The sequence below is a fragment of the Lotus japonicus genome, chromosome 4 (assembly GCF_012489685.1).
Source record: "Lotus japonicus ecotype B-129 chromosome 4, LjGifu_v1.2".
NCBI lineage: Eukaryota > Viridiplantae > Streptophyta > Magnoliopsida > Fabales > Fabaceae > Lotus > Lotus japonicus.
The window spans coordinates 53,686,586-53,708,123 of record NC_080044.1 but is presented as its reverse complement, the minus strand read 5'-3'; the positions used below and the strand labels follow the sequence as shown (position 1 = coordinate 53,708,123).

Sequence of the window (21,538 nt, the reverse complement as noted above, 5' to 3'; positions counted from 1 at the left end):
GTTTAGGTATGACTATGGTGATTTGTGATCATGATGGGAATTGTCTTTATGCAGAGACATCCCTTCTTGAGCATCGTTTGGGGGCTGCAATGGCAAAAGCGACGACATTACGGTGGGGAATCAGAAGAATTCAGTTTATGGAATTGGGTACGGTGGTAGTTGAATTTGATGCTCTGGATGTGGCGAATCAGTTCAGCAAGGGGAGAGGCAATGTAGAGTTGGAGCTGTTGATTAAGGATTGCAAAATGCTAGCAGCCCATATTCCTTCATTTAGCCTGCAACATGTGCGACAAGAAGGTAATAAAGTGGCCCATATTCTAGCTTCGATGGTAGTGAAGTACCTGAATCGATGTTGGTGGGAGAATTTCCCCTTTCAAATTCAAACTGCACTTTTAGCAGATGTATTTTCTATTCTGATTTAATGAAGTATTGGAGTTTCCATAAAAATAAAATAAAAACCAGCATACAAATGTAATACATTTTTTGACAGTACAAATGTGATAAATTTACACACAAAACTAGTAATAAAAGTAAAGACTTGTAAGAACAATAAAAAATTTCTATTTAAATGTAATAAATATACCAAGAAACCACAATTAAAAAAAATTGAGAAGCAATTTTCAAGATTATTTTTGTTTTTGAAATGAATTTTCAAAGATTATTAACGTTACTTATAATAAATTTCCAATATATGAATTAATTTTAATTTTTTTTGGGTAAAAATATCTTTGTTTATGGATTGAAATTTCAGTCCCGCCAATTTTTTCCTCCAAGTCAATGACTCCAGTAAAGACCAATCTTGACAATTCCTTTAGTCTGAAGGTGTTTTTAGAAGTTATAGCGACGATAGATGATTACTAGAACTCGCTCAGATATGTACAAGAACGAAAATCACATTAGACCTTTTTCGAAGTCCACCTTAAAAATGTGCCCAACTTCACCTCTTCTACTCATAAGGCTCGTTTAGTGGTCAGAATAAGCAAAATATGATATAATAGTGTAATCATATTCTCCTCTAATTTATTGTTTGCTACGTCAACATGATAGGATTCACATCCCGGCTTGCATGGGCCATTGCCCAGGCTTTAAGGAAAAAAAATCTTTGGACCAAGTAAGCTTTTGGGCCCAAAAAAAATAGAGAAAGAGAAAATTTAGATGTTAGGGTAAAATTGAGGGACTAAATCATAAAAACAAAAATCCTACTCTAATTTCAGAAAAAGAAAGGGGAAAATTAAGAACCCTAAATCCTAAATCAACGACAATAACAGAACCGATTTGGCGATTTCGGCTTGCAGGTTCGATTGCTCCTTTGGCCTCTAGAGTTCAAGAAATTGGTTGGTTTCCCTTTTGGATTGTCCACTGCACGTCTCTTTCTCTCTGACTCTGAGGTATTGTACACTTCTTGGCTCTTTGACTGTCTCTGTCGGCTGTCGCTGTGGGTGAGGGGTGAGTGAAGCAGGGTTGTGTCGAGGGTGAGTGAAGCGGGGTGATTGGATGAAGGAGGATGAAGGCATAAAGCGGTGTGTGAGTGAAGCGGGGTGATTGGGTGAAGGAGGATGAAGGCATGAAGCGGTGGGTGAGTGAACTGTGAAGACGGTTGTGTGTTGGTGAGAACTGAAGCATGCATTTTTTTAGATAGGGGCAGATTCAGTGAGAAATCAGTGATGCATGTGGTTGAGGTCTTGTGGAGATGAACTTGAGAGAGAGAGTGAAAGAGTGAGACAGAGAGTGAGTGAGGGCATAAGGGCTGAGGCAAAGAGAGTGAAGGCAGCAATGAAGGAGTGAGAGTGAGAGAGTGAGTGAGAAGCATGCATCCCTTCTTGTTGGGGCACTACACCAGAAAAGTGCTTTTACAGCGCCCCTATTACAGCGCTTCGCCTAGCAGGCGCTGTAAAAACAAAAAGACGGAGCGGATTATAGGATTTTATAGCGGTTAAAGAATAAACCGCTGTAAAAGCATTACTTATTAACAGCGGTTAATTTTCCAGCCGCTGTAAACACAAAAACGCGGAGCGGATAATAAGATTTTATAGCGGTTATGTTCTAAACCGCTGTAAATAATTGGGTTCCACTATTTACAGCGTGTGTCTACTAACCGCTGTAAATAATATATCCTGAAAATCAAAAAAATGTTTCATTTAGGATTCGAACCCGGGTACATAAAAAAATTGCATGACTTCTTACCACTGGGCTCGACTGAGCTTTTATTAAATATGTTGGTTTTTATATATAAGTATATTATATTGAATTCGTACCCCACTAACAAAACCCAGTAACCGTAAACCCTATTCTTTACCACACTTCACTCTAACCTCTTCTCCTTCTCTGAAACGCGTTTTACCTCTGCCTCCACCGTCCTTGCCGCCGCCGGAGACGTCCTAGCCGGCGTCGGAGCCGTCCTTCCCGTGCCGTCCTTCCCGCTCTTGTTTTGTGTTCCTTTGTGCACGGTTCTTGCCATCTTAACGTCTGTTCCATCTCTCAAAAGCTTCCTGCACCTTGTGCCTCCACCGTCCTTGCCGCCGCCTCCGTCCCTGCTGCGCCGTTGCCGCTCTTGTGTTGTGTCCCTTCGTGCACGGTTCGTTGCCCTGTCCTCAGAGTTCAAAAGCGCACCATTGTTCCTCTCCTCGATCAAGCAATTTTCTTCTTCCTCATAAGGTATGATTTTCTTCAATTTTGTAAATGCAACCTAGGGTTTGAGTGTGTTTGGAATTAGAAAATTTTCTTCCTGTACAGATAGCTTGATCATGTCAGAAAGTTTCATGTCAGTTTGGAATTAGAAAATATAGTTGTCACAATTTATGATAACCATTGCATATTTGGTTAAAATGAGTCTGGAATATTGCAAAGGTACTTAATTAGACCCACTCTTCAAAACCAGCACTTCCAATGAGTTTTTCTCCAAGCTTAGACCATTCTTCTTCAATATTAGCTTGGATAGTCTTTGCCCATTCCTGCTCAGCTTTCAACCCTGGCACTTGGTTCCCCAAATCATCCCTTTCATCTTTCATCACAATTCCTTTGTTAAACAGTTCTATCTTTCTCTTAGCAACCATGTCTTTCTGTGATGTAAAATCTGCAATCTCAGATTTCACTGCATTGATTTTCTCTTCAAGCTCCCTCTTTTTTTCTTCCAAGGAGGCCAACTAATCGCACAAACATCTCTCCACCATGTCCATTTCCCTGAATTCTTCAGCATTAGCTTGAAGATCATGTTTCAGTTTCCTAGCTTTTGATAAATCCAGTGGCGTAGGCACAGGGGTGACTTACCCCTGCTTAGTCACCCCTGAATTTTTGGAAGTTTTCAATGAAAAAAATTTTGAAGCAGTGTGGGACTTGAGAAGGAGAGGAGGATGGTATGTATGGAGCTTGACATGTCTTTTCCCCCTACATACCTTTTGTTCGTCCCCTCTTGTCATGTTTTTTCTTCCTTGTTTTCCTCTCTTTTGCCTTTTAACTCTTGTAAACATTGATTCTTGTTCGGTGAAAAAAAAGAACATAAACACATGTCATCATCCTTTTTGTTCCTCCTATGTTCTTGTCTCATCATTTTCTTAGCTTCTCCGAGCACCTCTGTTAAAGCTGCAATGCAATTCTAAGTTGGTGATCACTTGGGTTGGCATGAACCCAATGACACTGAGTTTTACACCCAACGGGCTGAAAGGAACAGATTCCAAATTGGAGATTCTCTTGTTCTTGAGTACTAGGATGACCATTCTCTTGTTCTTGAGTACTAATTTTCTTGTCTGTGCTCATCTCAAGTTATGCAGAGGATGACCATTTCAAGTCACTGCCCTTCAAGTTATTGTTTGGACTGATTGCACAAATCATCTCCATCTCAAGCATGATGATAGCGTTTAGTGTTGCATTTTTCATAACATATTACCATGGTTTAATATGGGTTCCACCTTTTATTTCTGTCCTTGCGTTTCTGCCAATACCCTTATTCACATTTCTTCTAACGGGGGAGGACATGGAGGCCACTTTGGAAATGCTGTCATGTCCGACTCCAAGATGTCTGGAAAAAATCCATTTAACGGAAGGAAGTGGACAAATATTCTCCTTGCTGCTAATGTTTTGTGAGTATTAGCACATTCCCTTGATTGCTGGTTTAAGTTTATGACTTCATATTATGCATAACCACTATTGATGTTGCCCTGTGAGTTCTAATGGCGTGTCCTGTCATTTTGCTGTTTCTAATTTTATTAGCTGATGTTACTTTTTATGCAATTTTACATACCACTGAGATGCCTTATTAGCTATTACTTACTGATTATCTGCACAGGTTTTTCATTGCACAGCTTGCAACCCAAGGCAAGCTTTTATTATGGGGAGCGAAGGTAAGGTTCAATTAAGATTCTGAACACATGCCCTAACTCCTAAATGCTGTGGAGTCTTTACATGTGAGCTCTGTATATTGCTAGGTAAACAGCCTCATTGACAAGGGACAAATTTGGAGACTTGCCACATCATCCTTTTTTCATGCAAACATTGGGCACCTTATGGTTGGGTTTGAAATGAATTTTTTGAACTTTGTTCTGTTATGCATAGTTTATTTAGGTATTAAAATTATAACTCATTCTCTGCAGATAAACTGTTTTTCCTTAAATTCAGTCGGTCCAACTGTGGAGAGATTTAGCGGTCCTCGAAGATTCCTAGCAGTTTACTTTATATCAGCAATTGCAAGTAACCGCTTATATTCTCCCTACAATAGCTGTGAAATTGCTTACCTCCAAGTATTCTGATTATATAATTTCTAGAAAATCAGGTTCAGCTATGAGTTATTGGTTCTGCAAAATGCCCGCAGTAGGTGCATCAGGAGTAATTTTTGGACTTGTAAGTAATATAATATTTTATTTATCAAAAATTCGATTTATCATCTGCCTTGTGGGCATGTTTATTTTCCCCTGATTGTTCATACTTCAGAAGTTAGGTGATCCAATTTGAAATTTGGTAGTTTTTTTTTTCTGAAATTAGGCTGTTCAGATTGTTGATGTTCCTTTCCCACTATATCTATGTTCAGGTTGGATCGGTTGCAGTGTTTGTCTTAAGGCACAGAGACATTGTAGGAGGTGGCAAAGAAGACTTGCAGCACATAGCACGTGTAATTGTCCTCAATATGGTAAGTGTCTTTGTTGCCTGTGTTAGTAGCGCCGAAAGCTTTCTAGTGTCCAAACTAGGAGATTTAGCCAGTGCTCTGTTGAATGGTGTCATTTCTTCAGAGCCCCTTAGATCGAGTTATCCCTTATCACTTATCGGCTAGGATTTGCTTTCTCAGTCACTTTTTTAAGATGCTCTGTCAGACTGAATTCTAATTGTAACTTAACTCTATTTTATGTTGTTTAGTAGTATTTTAAAGATTGTCAGTTCGTTTCCTACAATGAAGAGCAATTGCGTGAAGTTAAAGATGAGTGGGCTGCTTATGTTTTTTACAATTGTTTTTAGTATTTAATCTATTGGATAGTTATCTATGAGATGGTGGTAGATGAAGTTAAGGACGTGGTTGAAATATTATGCACTTTAGAAATTGCTTCGAATTTATGAAGCTTTTGATATTTAGATATATTGGTTTTGATATGCTGAAGTTCAGAAAATGTTTATTTTATGGCTGAGTTGATATCCTGTGTTTAGAAAATGTTGATCTTTTTGATTTGGAAGACTCAAATGGGGAGAGGGTCCTTATGATTTGGAGACTCAAGGCACATTTCTATTGCAGAAACTCATTTATGGGAGTTTTTTTTTTGCTGTCATGAAATTACTGTCCATATGCTTGCTTTAAGAACAGAGGTTCTGTTTACATGAGATGTTACTGTGCTTATATGCTATACCTTGTTTTAACTTATGTTACTGTGTTATACCTTGTCTTAGTTTGGTGATGTGTATTGATTTTGCAGCCAGCTTTCATAGCTTTTGAAATGTGTACCCTTTCGGTTAAATTATGATCAATATATCTTCTTTTGAGAAAAAAAAAAAGAAATGTTGATCTTTTGGCTGAACAGGTGTGGTAATTAATTCAACAAAAAAAAAAACAAATTACAGCGGTTCCAAACCGCTGTAATATATATTATCAAATACAGCGGTTACCGGCTGAAACCGCTGTAAAAGAAGACTCAAGTACAGCGGTTATTCTAGAGAACATCTGTTGTAGGTCTGTATTTACAGCGGTTTTATTAAATCAACCGCTGTAAATAATGCATCTTTTACAGCGGTTATAACCGCTGTTAAGGCTTTTACAGCGGCAAGATCTACAGCGGTTCTGGACCGCTGAAAACCGCTGTAAAAGGCCAAAAAAACCCGCTGTAAAAGCTATTTTTTGGTGTAGTGGGGAGTTAGTGAGAAGCATGAATTTGAGTGAGACAGAGAGCTTGTGAGGGTGTTTTTTTTTTTTTGAGAATTGGAGATGAACTTGTGAGTTGTGAGAGAGTGAAAGAGTGAGAGACATGGAGCTTATGAGGGCGTGGCGTGAGTGAGGCAGAAGTTAATGTGGTTATGTGGATAACACTTATAGGCTCATATGGATATGGAAAATTAATGTGGTTATGTGGATAGCAATCATAAGTTAATGTGGTTATGTGGATAGCATTAGCAATTACAATTTATGTGGATATGGAAAATTGGAAATTGCGGATATTGGAAATTGGAATGTGGATAATAGCCGTTTTGTGGGTTTGAAAAGTTGAAAATTGGAATGTGGAGAGGTTAATTTTTTTTTTTGTAAGCAATGAAAGCAACTTCTGCTTTACTTAGCTACATGTGGAGAGACAATTGAGTTATTTTTTTTTGATAATGTGAGACAATTGAGTTATTATGTGTTTATTTTTAATTACTCTTTATTGTGGGTGAGTGGTGGAGATGGTCCCCTTCCCCATTAAAATTTGCCCAGACTTGCCACAATTTTTTTTTTATAATGAAATAAAAAACAATACAAATTCAATTCTTCAATATATAGACAGCACATGAAAGACCACCTCTCAGGACATTACAATGCTACTCATACTCTTACCCATCTTCCTCATCTTGTTTCTGCAAACTATCAAATGGTATTCCAACTCCACAAAACGCAAAACCTCACCCCCTTCTCCTCCAAAGCTCCCAGTAATAGGAAACCTCCACCAACTCGGCCTATTCCCTCACCGCACACTCCAATCTTTAGCAAGAAAGCATGGCCCTGTGATGCTGCTCCACCTAGGAAGCGTGCCGGTTCTCGTGATCTCATCCGCGGAAGCCGCGTGCGAGATAATGAAAACGCACGACCGCGTCTTCGCGAACAGACCACACGGGAAGTTGTACGACATACTCTTGTATGATTCCAAAGATGTTTCCACAGCTCCTTATGGAGAATACTGGAGGCAGATAAGGAGCATCTCCGTCTTGCACCTTCTCAGTGTGAAGAGGGTTCGATCTCTTCGCTGTGTGAGAGAAGAGGAGATCATGTTGATGATGGAGAAAATAAGAAACTCTTGCTCCTCGGCCTCACCGGTGAATTTAAGTGGACTAATCGCTAGGACGATCAATGATATAGTTTGCAGGGTGGCGTTGGGAAGAAAGTATGGTGGAGAAAGTGGGAAGGGGTTCAAGAAGTTGCTGGAGGAGTTCACTGAGCTGCTTGGTTCGTTTATTGTTGGGGATTATGTGCCTTGGCTTGGCTGGTTGACATGGATTTCTGGTGTATATGCAAAAGCAAACAGAGTGGCGAAAGAGTTTGATGATCTTTTGGAGGAAGTGGTTGAAGAACACATCAATCGGGAGAAAGGAGCCAGCAATAAGAAGGATGTTCGTTCAGATAGTGAAGGCCAAAGTGATTTTGTTGACGTTTTGCTTTGGATCCAAAGGACAAACGCTCTTGGATTTTCTATTGACAGAACTGTCATCAAGGCTTTGATATTGGTAAGCATAACTTCTATGATACCTTTGCATGTGCTTATATAAAAAATTATGGTGAAAAATTATACCTTTGCATGTGTGTGTGTGTCTGGTGTATTTGTGCTCCGTGCATTCAGATCAAAGAATATTAATCAATTCGTCACTTCCTATATTTAATCAAATTGTACGAAAATAATCTTCTTTTGAATCGTTTGATTTTATTGAACAACATTGCGGTGAATTTATGAATTTTTTAATTATATGGAATGCAAATTCATGTGTGGCAATTTCTAGGATAAATTCAGCATCTCCATGTATTATTTTATTTTTTTAAACTATATCTCCATGTATTAACTCATTACAAATTTAATTTTTAACGACATCACTACAAGATAGATGTGTAAGAATATAATATAAAATTATTAATGTAGTTTTTACTCCAACAACTTAAATTTTTAGAATAATAAGTTATTTTTTTAATAAACTAAATAAATTAATAAGGAATACAATGAGTGCCCCAACACAAGTGCCCCAACACAAGAGAAACTAAAAGATAGATACAAATAGATATGAGACAAGCTAATGGAATTAGAATTTAGAGGCATTCAGAAGCCCCATGGGCCATGGTATATATACTAGCTGGCAGTAGCCACTCTAGACCCAGCATGGCCAATTCCTAATTCAACCCCTACTATACTGGTAAATGAGTGAAGAAATTAAAAGCATAAAAAAAGAACCCACTTATAAATCAAAGTGATATGTCTATTTCAGCCCCACGAGTCACGGGTAACAAATCTAGCAATATCAATCATCCTTGAGTTTAGAGTCACTATGACCTAGCGGTAGTTTGATTCTTGTTCCCTTCACTTTTTAATTAACAAAGTGAAATCAAAGCATATAGTAGATAAATTTTTGCATTTATTCACGCTTCAAACCCAAAAAACTCTTATATAAGAGAGAGTGTTAGAATATAATATAAAACCATGAAGGTTATCCATACCCAATAGCTTAAGGCTTAAGGTTTTTTAATAATTGCTTACTTGACAATAGATTTCCTAGATTTCAGTCCTTCAAAATACTTTTAACTTTTTCTAACATATATTGGACGGCTGCAAATGGTGATTTCACTTGATGATGATTTACTTTGCTAATGGTTTGTGTTAGTCATTGGTTTTATGTTTTAATAGTCATAAGTAAATGGTTAAAGTTTTTCTTCATGACAGAAATGAGTTTTATTTTGGCGGAGAGATTGTTTTTGGGTTTTGTCTCTCTTAGCTGGTTTTGAGGTTTTGTCTTAAGATGATTTGTATTTTAACTCATTTATGATTTAATAAATTCCTTTTGCTTTTGAAAAAAAATAAATGACAAAAGTTAAAACCACAGCTGGTTAATAGGAAAATTGAGCTTAATTAAGAGCTTTAGCTTGGAGAATTATGTTAATGAGTTCTTAGCATGCACTATTGCACCCAACCATCCATTGACCAAGGATTTGTACTTGTTATAGGATATGTTTTCTGCAGGTACAGACACTATATCTACCTTGTTGGAGTGGGAAATGACAGAACTCTTAAGGCATCCACTTGTCATGAAGAAACTGAAAGATGAGGGGAAGAATGTAGCCGGTGATAGAGTGCACATAACTGAAGAGGATTTGGATCAAATGCCATACTTAATGGCGGTGGTTAAGGAAACATTGCGCTTACACCCGCCAATTCCATTACTTGTTCCGCGAGAAAGCAGCCAGGACATTCAGCTGAAGGGCTACCAGGTAAAAGCGGGCACGCGAGTATTCATCAATGCTTGGGCCATTGCAAGGGATCCTGCATACTGGGAAGAACCTGAAGAGTTCAAACCTGAGAGGTTCTTGAACAGCTCAGTGGATGTCAAAGGGAATGATTTCCACTTGATTCCTTTTGGAGCAGGGAGGAGGGGTTGTCCAGGGATAGCATATGCTATGGTTGCTAATGAGATTGTGCTAGCTAACCTTATTCACCAATTTGATTGGGAAATACCAAGTGGATTTGCAGGGGAGAAAACATTGGACTTGTCTGAAACAGTTGGGTTAACTATGCATAGAAAGAGTCCCCTAATGGCAGTTGCAACCACAAAAAAGAAGTAAAATGAGTAAGGGAAATGATGATGATACATAGACATATAATTTCTCATTGACATCCTTCAAACATATCACTTTGCGATAGTTTTTAACCCCTAACATTATATGGGATTATAAACCTCCACAAAGTAATATTTGAAGAGTGTTACAAAAAAAATGTATGTTTATCAATTATTTTCGTAAAAAAATAATATTTGAATGCCCCATTTCAAAGTAGATAAATCAACTATATGCAACACATGTATGATGACATGCCATACAGTTCTACATATATGGAGTGTTTAGTGAGTCTACATTGATCTAAAGACTAAAATCATTTGGTGTCTCATTTAATTTCTTGTCTTCATAAAATTTTACTATGTCATTTAAAATACACACATGTAAGGTTATTATAACGGTCATACTCATGCTTACCGGACACAATTCAGTGACAAAACAAAGAACGAGACACGAAATGAGTACGAAAGATCTTCATCTGAATTTAGTGTCACTGAAAAGGAAAATAAGTAGTAACATGCTCTTAACTTATCATTAATAGTTTTCCGTTGTATAGAAAAAAACTTATAATGAAGGTCTTGTTAAATATTTATTACTCCCTCCGGTCCTATTTATAAGCAACAAAAAAAAAATTCACATAGTTTAAGAAATGTAGTAAAACTAGATAAAATGTATTAAATTTGTCTTGAATCAAAATAAACTTCCAAAATTACCCTTTGTTATTCATGTTGGAAAGTGGGAAAGAGAGAATAATTAATGAGACACATTCTACAAGTTAGAATTAATAAGGGCATCATTGGAAAAAAATAATTAATATAATTCAAACTTTCATTTGGTTCTTATAAAAAGGACCAAGATTTTTCTTCTCTTTCATGCTTATAAATAGGACCGGAGGGAGTACTTAGCGATATTTAGTTGACTTTAAATATTTATACTATGAAGGATAGTGACATGCAGCTCGATCGGTATTAGTTACAAGCTGTTAGCTGGAACTTACAAGTTGTTTAGTTAGAATTTAGTTAATGTACTTGCAAGTAGTTATTGTTAGTTCTGACTTCTAGTTACTTAGCACACCTTCTATATACAAGTGTGGCAGCTAAGCTTCTCATAATGATAATTTCTATTAGTTGTTTGCATCTTTGTTAACTCTAATTGTCACAATTTCTCTCTATCATTCCCCATTCTCAGATACCATTATGATATCAGAGCTTTTACCTTCTCAACCATGCCTGAGATCAGATCAGCTCAACAACTACAGGTGAACATATAAATACCAATTCCTTCCACTTTGTTCCTCATACCTTCTGAAATCCAATTTTAATAAAATTAGATGAAACAAAATTCTTCACATTTGTTACCCTGATCCAGGGGCCACAAGTCATTCATAAGTGGCATATTGGATTTAGGCTAGGTTGTGTCTCTCACATTGTAATTGAAGAAAAGTTATATATTAGAAAAGTTTCTGGAGACTGAAACGTCTAGAAAATGCTTCTCTAGTTTGTCAAAAAGTTAATTAACGTACACCACAAAAAATGTATTTTGACTAGCAAATTTGGACTATCAACCTGTCTATTTGTGCTTTGACAGAATACAAAGCTAAGATGATTTTTTTCAGGAAATAGTTAACCAATCAAAGTCATTCTTATCAATTTCGTTTGTATTTTGTTCTTAAAACTAGTCATAATCTTCTTTTTCTTCAATTCATATTTTTCTTAATAGGGTGTGGATGAAATTGTGAACCTATCATTAGTCACAGTATTGTGCCAAAAACCTCATCATAATGGGATAATTATCCATCCACCATCACACTCTCAAATCACTATCTGATAACGGCACCTGCAACGAGACAATTGATTCAATATTAATTAATTGAATGTGCCCAACTATTGGTTTTATGATAAACTAAAATATATGTGATATCGGTTCTAACTTGCATGCTTTATAAATAATGATAATTGTTATGATATCGGTGGATTTGGAGTACTAAGTTATCGGTTGATTTAATTTGGTGACCACTGCATTATGATTTATGACTGTCACTATCGGTGATCCATGGTTGAATGCAGAGAGATGCTGCACTTTCACACAATGGTTAGGACTTAATTATAGGACAATTCATTAATAAATTCAATGATAGAACTTAAAGAAATGAATCACAGAGTCACAGGAGATTCTGCTCAGGTTTGACATCCTGAAAACCAATATACAAATGATAATTATTGAGCTTAAACCTACATCAAGATCTCATTGACCAAAATCTATTTATTTGTAGTGTGTTATTTAATATTCCTAGCAATGGAAATATACCAAATTAAAGGAAAATCCAAAACTAGGTTTAATCAAAATTCAAATTAAATTTTGTATTTTATAAATCACTGTTGAGAATTCAAGTGCGGAGTTGGAGTCTCACATTGGTTAAGTTTGAGTGAGGAGAAGACTTTATAAGAGATATGACCCATAAACCTAATGTCTTAAGGTTTTGGGTTAAGATGTGGCGTTGATATCTCTTGGTGTCTTGCTCCTCGGCCCATTGGCTACCTTGTCTCCCCCAACAAGTGGTATCAGAGCCGATGGTTCGTGGGACCATGGTAACGACTCCTTGTGTTAGAGTCTCACATTGGCTAGAGATGTGGCCAATCAAGTGCTTATATATGGTTGTGCAAAGCTCAACTCTTGAGCTAGCTTTTGGGTTGAGTTAGGTCGCCTAATATGGTATCAAAGCCTATCCTAGATCCATTTGTTGTGGAGACCTCCCATATTTTGGTCACCCGTTTCATTCCACGCTCTAGAAGACCAACTCTAGGCGTGAGGGGGTGTGTTAGAGTCTCACATTGGCTAGAGATGTGGTCAATCAAGTGCTTATATATGGTTGTGTAAAGCTCAACTCTTGAGCTAGCTTTTGGGTTGAGTTATGCATCCTAATACCTTGTATCGAAGTCTTCCTAGCAGTGTGGCTAGGCGGCGAGTTCCGTTGACAGCGAACGGCGGTACAAGGGTGAATATGCTTCCGCAGAGGGGGCCAATGTGGAGGTGACTCACACTTGAGGGGGAGATTGTTGAGAATTCAAGTGCGGAGTTGGAGTCCCACATTGGTAAAGTTTTAGTGAGGAGAAGAATTTATAAGAGATGTGACCCATAAACCTAATGCCTTAAGATTTTACGTGAGTCAGCTAGGCTTGATGCTCTGGAACAAGCTGCCAGACTTCAAGCTGAGGCTGAAACCCTTAAAGCTCAAGTGCTCGCTCTTGTTCAAGTTACACACATCGCCTCATCCTCTACACAAGCTCCTCACTCTAATCAAGCAGCTCCGTCTGCTCCAGTTCAGTCAGACTCCAGACTTGACCTCATTGAAAGAAGACTTGATTCTCAAGAAGCTCTTCTCCAGAGTCTTCAAGAGATGTGCGCAGAAATTCTGAAGAGGACAACTAAACCTTAGTTTAGGATCTCTCTTTTCTTCTGATTTTATTATTATTATCGTTTCTTATCTTTAACTCTGTTCCTTTTATCATACTATTTTATTTTCTTTCTTATGTGCTTGCATAATTATTTGTTCTTTGTTACTTAGTTTTACACATATGCATTAATCAAACAACAAGCTTCCTTTATTAAAATCAGTCATACATTTGCATTCATACATTCAAAAAGGAGGATTTTTCCTCAAAGATCTACACTGCCTACGCATCGCTGCTTTCTTAAGCTCCAGACAATGCTGCCTATACTCTAATTGGACCAAGCTCTGGCGCACATCCTGCCTCTCAGGACCCTCCGCCATGGTCTCCAGTGCAGTCTCCACCGCTTCTATCTTAGCAGCGTTATCCAGCTCCCGCTGGAAAAGATCTTGAAGCTCATCCACAAACGCGAGGAAACCTCTGAGGATGTTGTCCATTTCTGGACTTAGGCCCATGCCTAATAGTTGGTTTGTCAGACTATAGACACTCGGATCCTCTGGATGCCGGCCATTGATGAAGAGATCTTCATCAAAGGCCTTCTTCCTTAGTTCTTCGATGACAGCTATGTAGGATGCCATTGCAATGTTGATTTCAGAAGAAGATGAGATGTGAAGGCTGTTATGCTTTAACCGCTATTTATAAGCTCAGTTCAGTCTCTAGAAGTTACTGCTGAAGCAGTTTCTCGAGGATTATTCATTGGAAACCGATGCTTACCTTTAACTCATTGGCCTGTGGTAAACGTTCCACTCTCTCATTTAATTTTCCACATATGCATTAATTAACTATTTTTTTCTTTAATCTTTTTATTTTCTCCTTCTTTTTAACTTAGACCTTCTCTAAGGGGGATTACCTTGTACTTCAAGCTAAGTTTTTCACACCCCATTCTTTTTGCTTATGACAAAAATGGGGAGTACAATACAACCCAGTTTTTGATGTGTAAGCTGTGTTAGTGTGATTTCTTTTTCTTTTGGAGAATTCAAGAGTTCCACCTTTATGACCATAGATTTGTCACTGGGCACATACAAGGAATACATTTTCACTTCTTATGAAGTGATCGTATGCTCAATCGGTTGACTCTGTTGTTACCTTTACCTTGCCTATAACTCTGAATATTTATGCGCTCTGAATTCACATACTATCTATGTCATAAATTCTCACTCTGATCTCTTTTATCATTTAGCTCAGAATCTAGATATTATTAATGCTTTCATTAAGTCTTAGATTCAGGGGGAGCTAAGCTTAGAATCAAGCTGTGACTTGGATTCAAAATGAGCAACATAAACCATTCATCTCAGGATAAGCTTATCTCTACTCTCTAAGCTATGAGTGAATTAAGTTTATTGTTTAAGAATTTTTCATCAAAATACTTGGTTTTGTCATCATCAAAAAGGGGGAGATTGTAAGATCAAGATTTGATCATGTAGTACAACTCTATGTTTTGATGATTACATGTTAACTATTGTGTATGAACAATTATGATACTCTAACGTTGTTTTCTGAGTGTTTATGTGACAGGCTCTGACTCTGGTCAATACTCACACTTATCAGAAGCGTTGTGCCCAAAGAGTAACCTATGCAACGCTTTTGCAATCACTATGTTCTTTTGAACAGTAGTATATGCTTCAGAAGTTCTGAAGTTTACAAGCTCTGATATGGATTCAGATCACTTGAAGTTCTGAAGACCAGAAGTTATGAAGGTCCAGAAGCTCTGAAGGTCCAGAGGCTCTGAAGGATCAGAAGTTCTGAAGGTCCAGAAGCTGAGAAGTGAAGACTCTGAAGTCCAAGAGTAAGCTGGCTCTGAATACCAAGTACCTTCTACCCTGAGGTCCAGAAGCAGAAGTTACGAAGGTCAGACGATCCAAGCTTCCCTCTGACTCTGATCACCAAGCTTCACAAGTTCCTACATGAAGCATCGCTCTGATCAAAAGTCAACTAGGATAAAGGTCACGTGGCTGTCCAAGTGCAAAAGCAATTGTACTATCCTGACGACCTTACCTAAGATATTCAGCCACAACAGAATCTGAAGTTACGGATTTGCCCTCCAACGGTAGCAATCCATGCTACGGATACAACCTTAATCCTTGGAGTATATAAAGAGGTTAAAGATGAAAGATGCCGCCTAAGAAACTTTGTTCAAGCTCAAGCAATATTTTATATTCTCTTAGCAATCTTTCTTCAAACTGATATCATTATGTTTACCTTAGCTTTCTGAGAAGCATTTCATTGTAAACCCAAACATTCAAACAGTTAGTTTGTTTTTCCTTAAGGGACCAAGGTTGGTCAGATCCTTGAGAAGACTAAGAGAGTGAATCTTAGTGTTTACTAGTTCATTGTATTGTTAGTCACTGAGCAGGTTGCTAGTGCAGTTGTAACAAACTCTGAATAGTGGATTGCCTTCATTCTAAGAAGGAAGAAATCACCTTAACAGGTGGACTGGATTAGCTTGAGAAATTTATCAAGTGAACCAGGATAAACTCCTTGTGTGCTTTCCTCAACTCTTATCTTAGCACTTTGCATTCCTTGTTTGAAAGATTTGTTAAAATCTCAAGTGGGAAAAGTTTTTATTTGAAAACGCTATTCAAACCCCCCTTTCTATCGTTTTTCATACCTTCAATTGTACTTGTATATGTCAAGTACTAGGGTTAGGACTTAGGGTCTAGGGGTCATTGTACTTGTATGTTCGAAAATTTTGTAATGTATCATCAAAAAATTATGAATAAAGACCTTTTCTTGGATATGTTTCTGTTCATCATGTTTTTGTTACAGATCTGTTTATGGTTTCGAGTTTCAAATCGAACTCTCAGGGTGCGTCCTAGACGTTTCTCCAGGTCCTAGACGTTTCTCCAGGGTGCGTCATAGACGCACCCTGGAGAAGCGTCTAGGACGCACCCTAAGAGTGCGATTAATTTAGAACTTCTGAAATGTACATGGATCCTGGCCTTAAAGTTACTATTAGAACATACATTTTGTAACATAACGCACTCTCATGGAGTGTCTGTGACGCATCGTCATGGTACGACTTTGACGCACCCTGAGTTTGCGATTCTTATGTCACACTTTGAGCGTGCGTCACGAGAACACCTACATGGTGCGATGGTCACGCACCCTAAGAGTGCGTGAACAAGTGAACTCTGCAACATAAACGTTTCAGGCAAAACAGAAACATTAAAACAGTAAATGGTACAAAAATAGAAACATGATAAGAAACATAGCAGGTAAATGGTACAAAACACAACAATTGGAGACTAAATTAATCACATCACAACATAACATAACATGTCAACATAAATCAATCCTACGTGAAAAGTAATTTGTCTTCAATACAATCATCCATAAATTAATCATAAAACACTAGACCGAACTAGTCTTCGAGGTAGATGCTTTTGCTTTCTTCTTTCTGTCAGGGCCACCACCACCATGAGGTGCAACTCCATTTCCACTGCCACTGTCATCATCATCACCTCCATACTCCAAGTGCTGCATCATGATATCCCGCATACGCTAGTTTGCCTCGAGGATCTGCTGAGGGGTCTCACTGGGGTCAATTGTGATATCACTCAACTCCCGTAATTGTTCGAGAACATCCTACAAGAAACAATGAAACATAATCATAAATTGTAACATAAACAAAATCAAACTAGTCATTAAATTATTGATCCTTACCACAAGAGTTACTGCCACAGGACCTCTTGTTTCAGGAGGGACCACAAAGAGGTGTGAGATTGACTTGTACCACTCAAAGTAGCGAGGCGTTGTCGTTGGAGTGTCAGTATGTTGCGTAGCCACGCAATGAGCCATGTTCTCAAACCTCTCATCAATATCCTCAACAGGGGGAATATTTGCCGGTGGTAAATTGGGTTGATCCTGGAGCATATGGAACTACCTCAACACACGCTCTGGCAGATATGGCCGGATGATGCCTGAATGCCGAATCCACCCACTGTAAAGACACTCAAGCTGAAAGGGCCAATCCACTCTATGCCCGTCATATGGAGTCCATATAACATTGTTATCCCTAAGGTCATCTAGGATTAGCCTCTTCGCATGCAGGTCCACAGTCCCCCTCTTCGTGACCCATTTGCAAGCTCGCGGGTCTTTCTCACTGTATTTCCTGTTCAGGTTTCTATCAAATAATGAAGCAGGGAAGTGCTCAAATATCCATGCCTGTAATCAAATAATCATACATCAAAATGTGATACCTTAAATTACGTTAATTACAATTTAACTAAAATAAGAGTTGTAGAATCATACCTGAAACAGATTTAAGTATCCTCCAAGACTAGTGGTGCAGACCTTGGTGGCGTCCTTCAGCTGGTCATAAAGCGAAGCCAATGCCATGGCGCCCCATGCATACTCCCCAACCTTTTCCAAGTCCATGAACATCCCCAAATATGCAACATCCACCTTGTTGTTTGTCTTCCCACAGAAGATCGTCATCCCACCAAACGCAGCAAGAAGGCTCTAGCAGCTTTTGTAACACCTGCATTCGATTAATTAATAATCGGGTAAATTATTAATTTTAGTTAGGAGAAATTAATATTAGAATAGTATTAATTTTAGTAGTATGTAATTAATTAAGAGGGTTTAGTTTTGTGATGGTAATAGTAATAATGGAATTATAATATACTGAAAATAGGGTTAAGGTGGAAAAAGGGTAGACATGAGTTTTAAAAAGAAAAAAAAGAAAAAAAGAAGGGTTTAAAAAGAAAAAGAGAGAACCGTGTGAGAGGTAGCAGGAGGAGAAGGAGAGAAAGAGTAGTGCGTGCGTGAAACTTCAGAAAGGGAGGGAGAACGGTTCCGTTTCAAAGATTTTGATCAGGGAACTCGGAGCTGCACTCAATCCAAAGGTAAGGGTGAGGTTTTGAGTTTCTAATGGGATTATGGTGAATGATATGTGGGATTTGGGGATGTATAATTGTTGCTGTTAATGATGTTCTGGAAATCTGAAATTGAATCCAATGATTTTGGGGATTCTGGGTGATTGAATGGGGGAGGAAAAATATGGAGTTGGGGTTCACGGATTCTGGATTGAAATCCTGGACTGAATTTCTGGTTTTAATTTCTGGTTTGCCATGATTTTCTGTTTTGAATTTCTGTTTTGGGTTTCTGTTTTGAATTTACAATTGCTGTACCTGTGGTCTGATTGATGGGATTCATGATACATGGATTCTGTGATGCTATGAATGTATGCAATGATTCTTAGGAAACTTTGCTAAATGGCTAGGTACTATATGATTTATGCACGGATTTGATGATGCTGTGCTGCTGTCCAAAATTTCCTGGGCTGGACAGTACACTTCGAGACCTGTTTTCGCCCAGTTAAAGTGCTCAAATGAAGATGTGATCAACTAAGAAATTGTAGGACTTTAAGTTAGCTTTCTAGACATATAAAATACATGATTTTTGGTTCAGTAACGAATTCAGGAGACCGCTTTTAGTGGCTGGTGTTCCTGCTGTTTTTCCAGATTACGGAAATTCTGATTGTTTTGAAAATATAATTAGATTTAGCTTACATGTTGTATGAAAGTTAATGTCTTTATGTGTCATGTAATAGCTATGAGGATGATGCATGTGGCTGAACACCTTTAACATGAAATCAATAATTTATTTACCATATGTGATAGCTTCTTCCATGATTGCATGCTTAAGTGAGTTGTTTCATTGATTTGGTGCCAAAATTGCCTAAGATGTCAGGGTAATTGTATAGTTGATAAAAATGCATGTGTGCTGAATTGTGTTGTTTTAAGCGATGTTAGTGATGTAGTGATATAGGCGCAATGCCTCATGTTGAAGTGATGATTATGAGATGTATACGTCTTTTTGAGTCGCATAGCATCTGCATACTCTGTGATGGCCTGTATTGGCGATTTGTGATGAAGGCTTATGCCTTGTGCCTCCAATAATTGGCAATTAGTGATGAGGGCTGAAGCCCTGTTGGTACCACATACATATGCATAGTCATTGTTGTGTTCGAATTGTATCCGAGTTGATGATGTTATTTGTGACTGTTTTTAGTAACTGAGCTATGTAAATGTAAAAGGAAATGGTGTGGCCTTAATCTAGCATATTAATTTTCATTCTCCTATTTATGTTACTCGATATCTCACCCCTTCTGTTTGAATGTTACCCTTGTCGGTAACGTGCAGGTAACTAGGAGGAGTAGTCTATAACTTTTAGTTCGAGATGAAGTCCTTGCTCCGATACGTAGCACTCGGGGGGGGGGGGGGGGGGGAAATGGACGCTTGTTTTCCTTTCTGTTATAATTTGAATTAAGTTGTTATTTGAGAAGTTGTTTCTGTTTTAAGTTGTGGGCAAGATACTATGTTTTCTTTAAGTTTTAAAGACATTGGATTCGCTGCATAACTATTTGTCAAAGTGAACTAGTTCAAAGACTAATTAACTGTCACAAGAGCATTTAAGTTTATTTATGAGTTCATCTCAAAGTTTATGTGCTATGTATCTGTTACAAGAGCATTATGTTAATGTTTTAAGTGATTATGTAATGCCTCATGAGTGTTAAATTTTTTTTTATCACTCTGATATTCGCAATACATATACCGTTTAGAATTGGGGTGTTACAACTTTCTTGGTTTTCCCTTCCTTAGCCATGTCCTCAGCCACCTTCAACAACCATGTATAACGAGCATAAGGTCCTAAGGACTTCCGGATCTCCTCTTCAGCAGTTGCTTGTGTAACACCGAGCGGTTTATGCAATGCACTGGCTACATCCTCACGAGTCAGGACCGGGAGAGTGAAGAATTTTCCTGTCAACAGAGGGAAGGTTTCATGTCAACAAAGGAAATAGACCAGCAGCCTCAACCCTTCCCTTTACATAAGTCGAAAAACATTTTTTCACATCCTTATGCTTCTCCTTATCATTCCCAAGCATAGCATTCCCATGGTGGTAGGTTTTCAAGACACCCCTATCAAGCACTTCAGCAGGTTTCTTGTAATGCTTCCACACCTCCAGTGATATATGTTGCTTGAAGCTCTTCAGCGAGGTATAGTCATAAGGCCCCCCAGGAAAGAATATGTCATCATCATCATCTTCCTCACCTTGATCCGCTTGTGCATCCCCCTCCTCCTCCTCTTCCTCCTCCTCTTCCTCCTCCTCCTCCTCCTCCTCCTCCTCCTCCTTAGTAGAACCCTCCTCCTCTTCTTCACCAGAACTCTCCTCCTCTCCTTCACCAGAACCCTGTTCTGCATCAACCATATCATCATTAGGCTCCTATACTTGTTCAGGTTCAGGCTCATGTACTTGTTCAAGTTCAAGCTCCTGTACTGCACTGGCAGCAGTCGTTGCACTACCTGCACGCCTTTTACGGGTTGCCTCATCACGCCTTTTACGTGCTTCTTCTTTCTTTCGTAGGACGGCGGCTGCACGCTCCTTACGTACTGATGTCGTGGGGGGGATTCTACTATCAGGACTAGAACGGTTGGCCGGGGGCAAACTCAAATTCTTTGTTCTTGCCATATCTGAACCAACATTGGAAACATAAGACTCATAACAGAACAAAAACATAGCATTGAAGCTTTGACAGATAAGGGTCTATGACGCACTCTCATGGTGCGTCTGTGTCGCTCCTTAAGGGTGCGTATCAAGCGCACCCTTAAGGTGTGTGCATTCTGAACACGCACCTTCACGATGCGACACAGACGCATCTATAAGGTGCGATCAAAACCATAACAGAATGGGTCGGATCGCGTAACGAACCTGGGTTCCGGGAAGAATGTTGGGCTGCTGGAAGGTGGCGATGGGGGTGGCAGCGACTCCACACGATTGCGGTGTCGCTGGCGATGACGGCGGTGGCAGTGGAAGATATGCGTGAGAGAGGAAGGGAGATTTTGAATGAGTGAAATGTGTTTTGGGGGGGGGGGGTTCAGAAGTTTGAAGAAGTAGGAGAAGTGGGAGAGGGCGGGGGGAAGTTAGTGGGGAAAGTGGGAAGTTTTTTTTTCTAAACAGGGGCATTTTGGACAATTTGCCAATTTTGAGGGGTCTGAATAGGGGGGGGAGTCTGGATAACAATTCCCAATTTCCCTGTTTTTATTTATCCTTAATCTTCATAGTTGTTTTTATGTTATTAATTATTAGTAGATCTAGCTATCACACAAGGTCAAA

At 38.6% G+C, this 21,538-nt stretch overlaps 2 protein-coding genes and 1 long non-coding RNA gene across 3 annotated transcripts; all 3 read left to right on the top strand.

The window, feature by feature from the left end:
• Positions 1-2,663: 2,663 nt before the first annotated feature.
• Positions 2,664-5,775, top strand: LOC130716134 (RHOMBOID-like protein 10, chloroplastic). The gene is made up of 6 exons (XM_057566332.1): positions 2,664-4,076; positions 4,283-4,337; positions 4,422-4,502; positions 4,587-4,683; positions 4,766-4,833; positions 5,021-5,775. Exons 1-6 carry the CDS (start codon positions 3,895-3,897, stop codon positions 5,258-5,260), a joined length of 723 nt encoding a protein of 240 aa, XP_057422315.1. The 5' UTR covers positions 2,664-3,894; the 3' UTR covers positions 5,261-5,775.
• Positions 5,776-6,924: 1,149 nt separating this feature from the next.
• Positions 6,925-10,301, top strand: LOC130711240 (cytochrome P450 736A117-like). The gene is made up of 2 exons (XM_057560771.1): positions 6,925-7,884; positions 9,365-10,301. Exons 1-2 carry the CDS (start codon positions 6,982-6,984, stop codon positions 9,977-9,979), a joined length of 1,518 nt encoding a protein of 505 aa, XP_057416754.1. The 5' UTR covers positions 6,925-6,981; the 3' UTR covers positions 9,980-10,301.
• A 7,711-nt stretch (positions 10,302-18,012) lies between these two features.
• Positions 18,013-19,843, top strand: LOC130709965 (uncharacterized). The gene is made up of 2 exons (XR_009010243.1): positions 18,013-18,266; positions 19,566-19,843. It is a non-coding gene; the product is annotated as an uncharacterized LOC130709965 (long non-coding RNA).
• Positions 19,844-21,538: the final 1,695 nt, after the last annotated feature.

Excerpts from the sequence above, each read along its gene's own strand:
- LOC130716134 (XM_057566332.1), top strand. The coding sequence starts at position 3,895 with ATGGGTTCCACCTTTTATTTCTGTCCTTGCGTTTCTGCCAATACCCTT. Across the intron at positions 4,684-4,765 it reads CTTTATATCAGCAATTGCAA|GTTCAGCTATGAGTTATTGG; the intron begins GTAACCGCTTAT and ends CTAGAAAATCAG. Across the intron at positions 4,834-5,020 it reads CAGGAGTAATTTTTGGACTT|GTTGGATCGGTTGCAGTGTT; the intron begins GTAAGTAATATA and ends ATCTATGTTCAG.
- LOC130711240 (XM_057560771.1), top strand. The coding sequence starts at position 6,982 with ATGCTACTCATACTCTTACCCATCTTCCTCATCTTGTTTCTGCAAACT. Across the intron at positions 7,885-9,364 it reads TCATCAAGGCTTTGATATTG|GATATGTTTTCTGCAGGTAC; the intron begins GTAAGCATAACT and ends TACTTGTTATAG.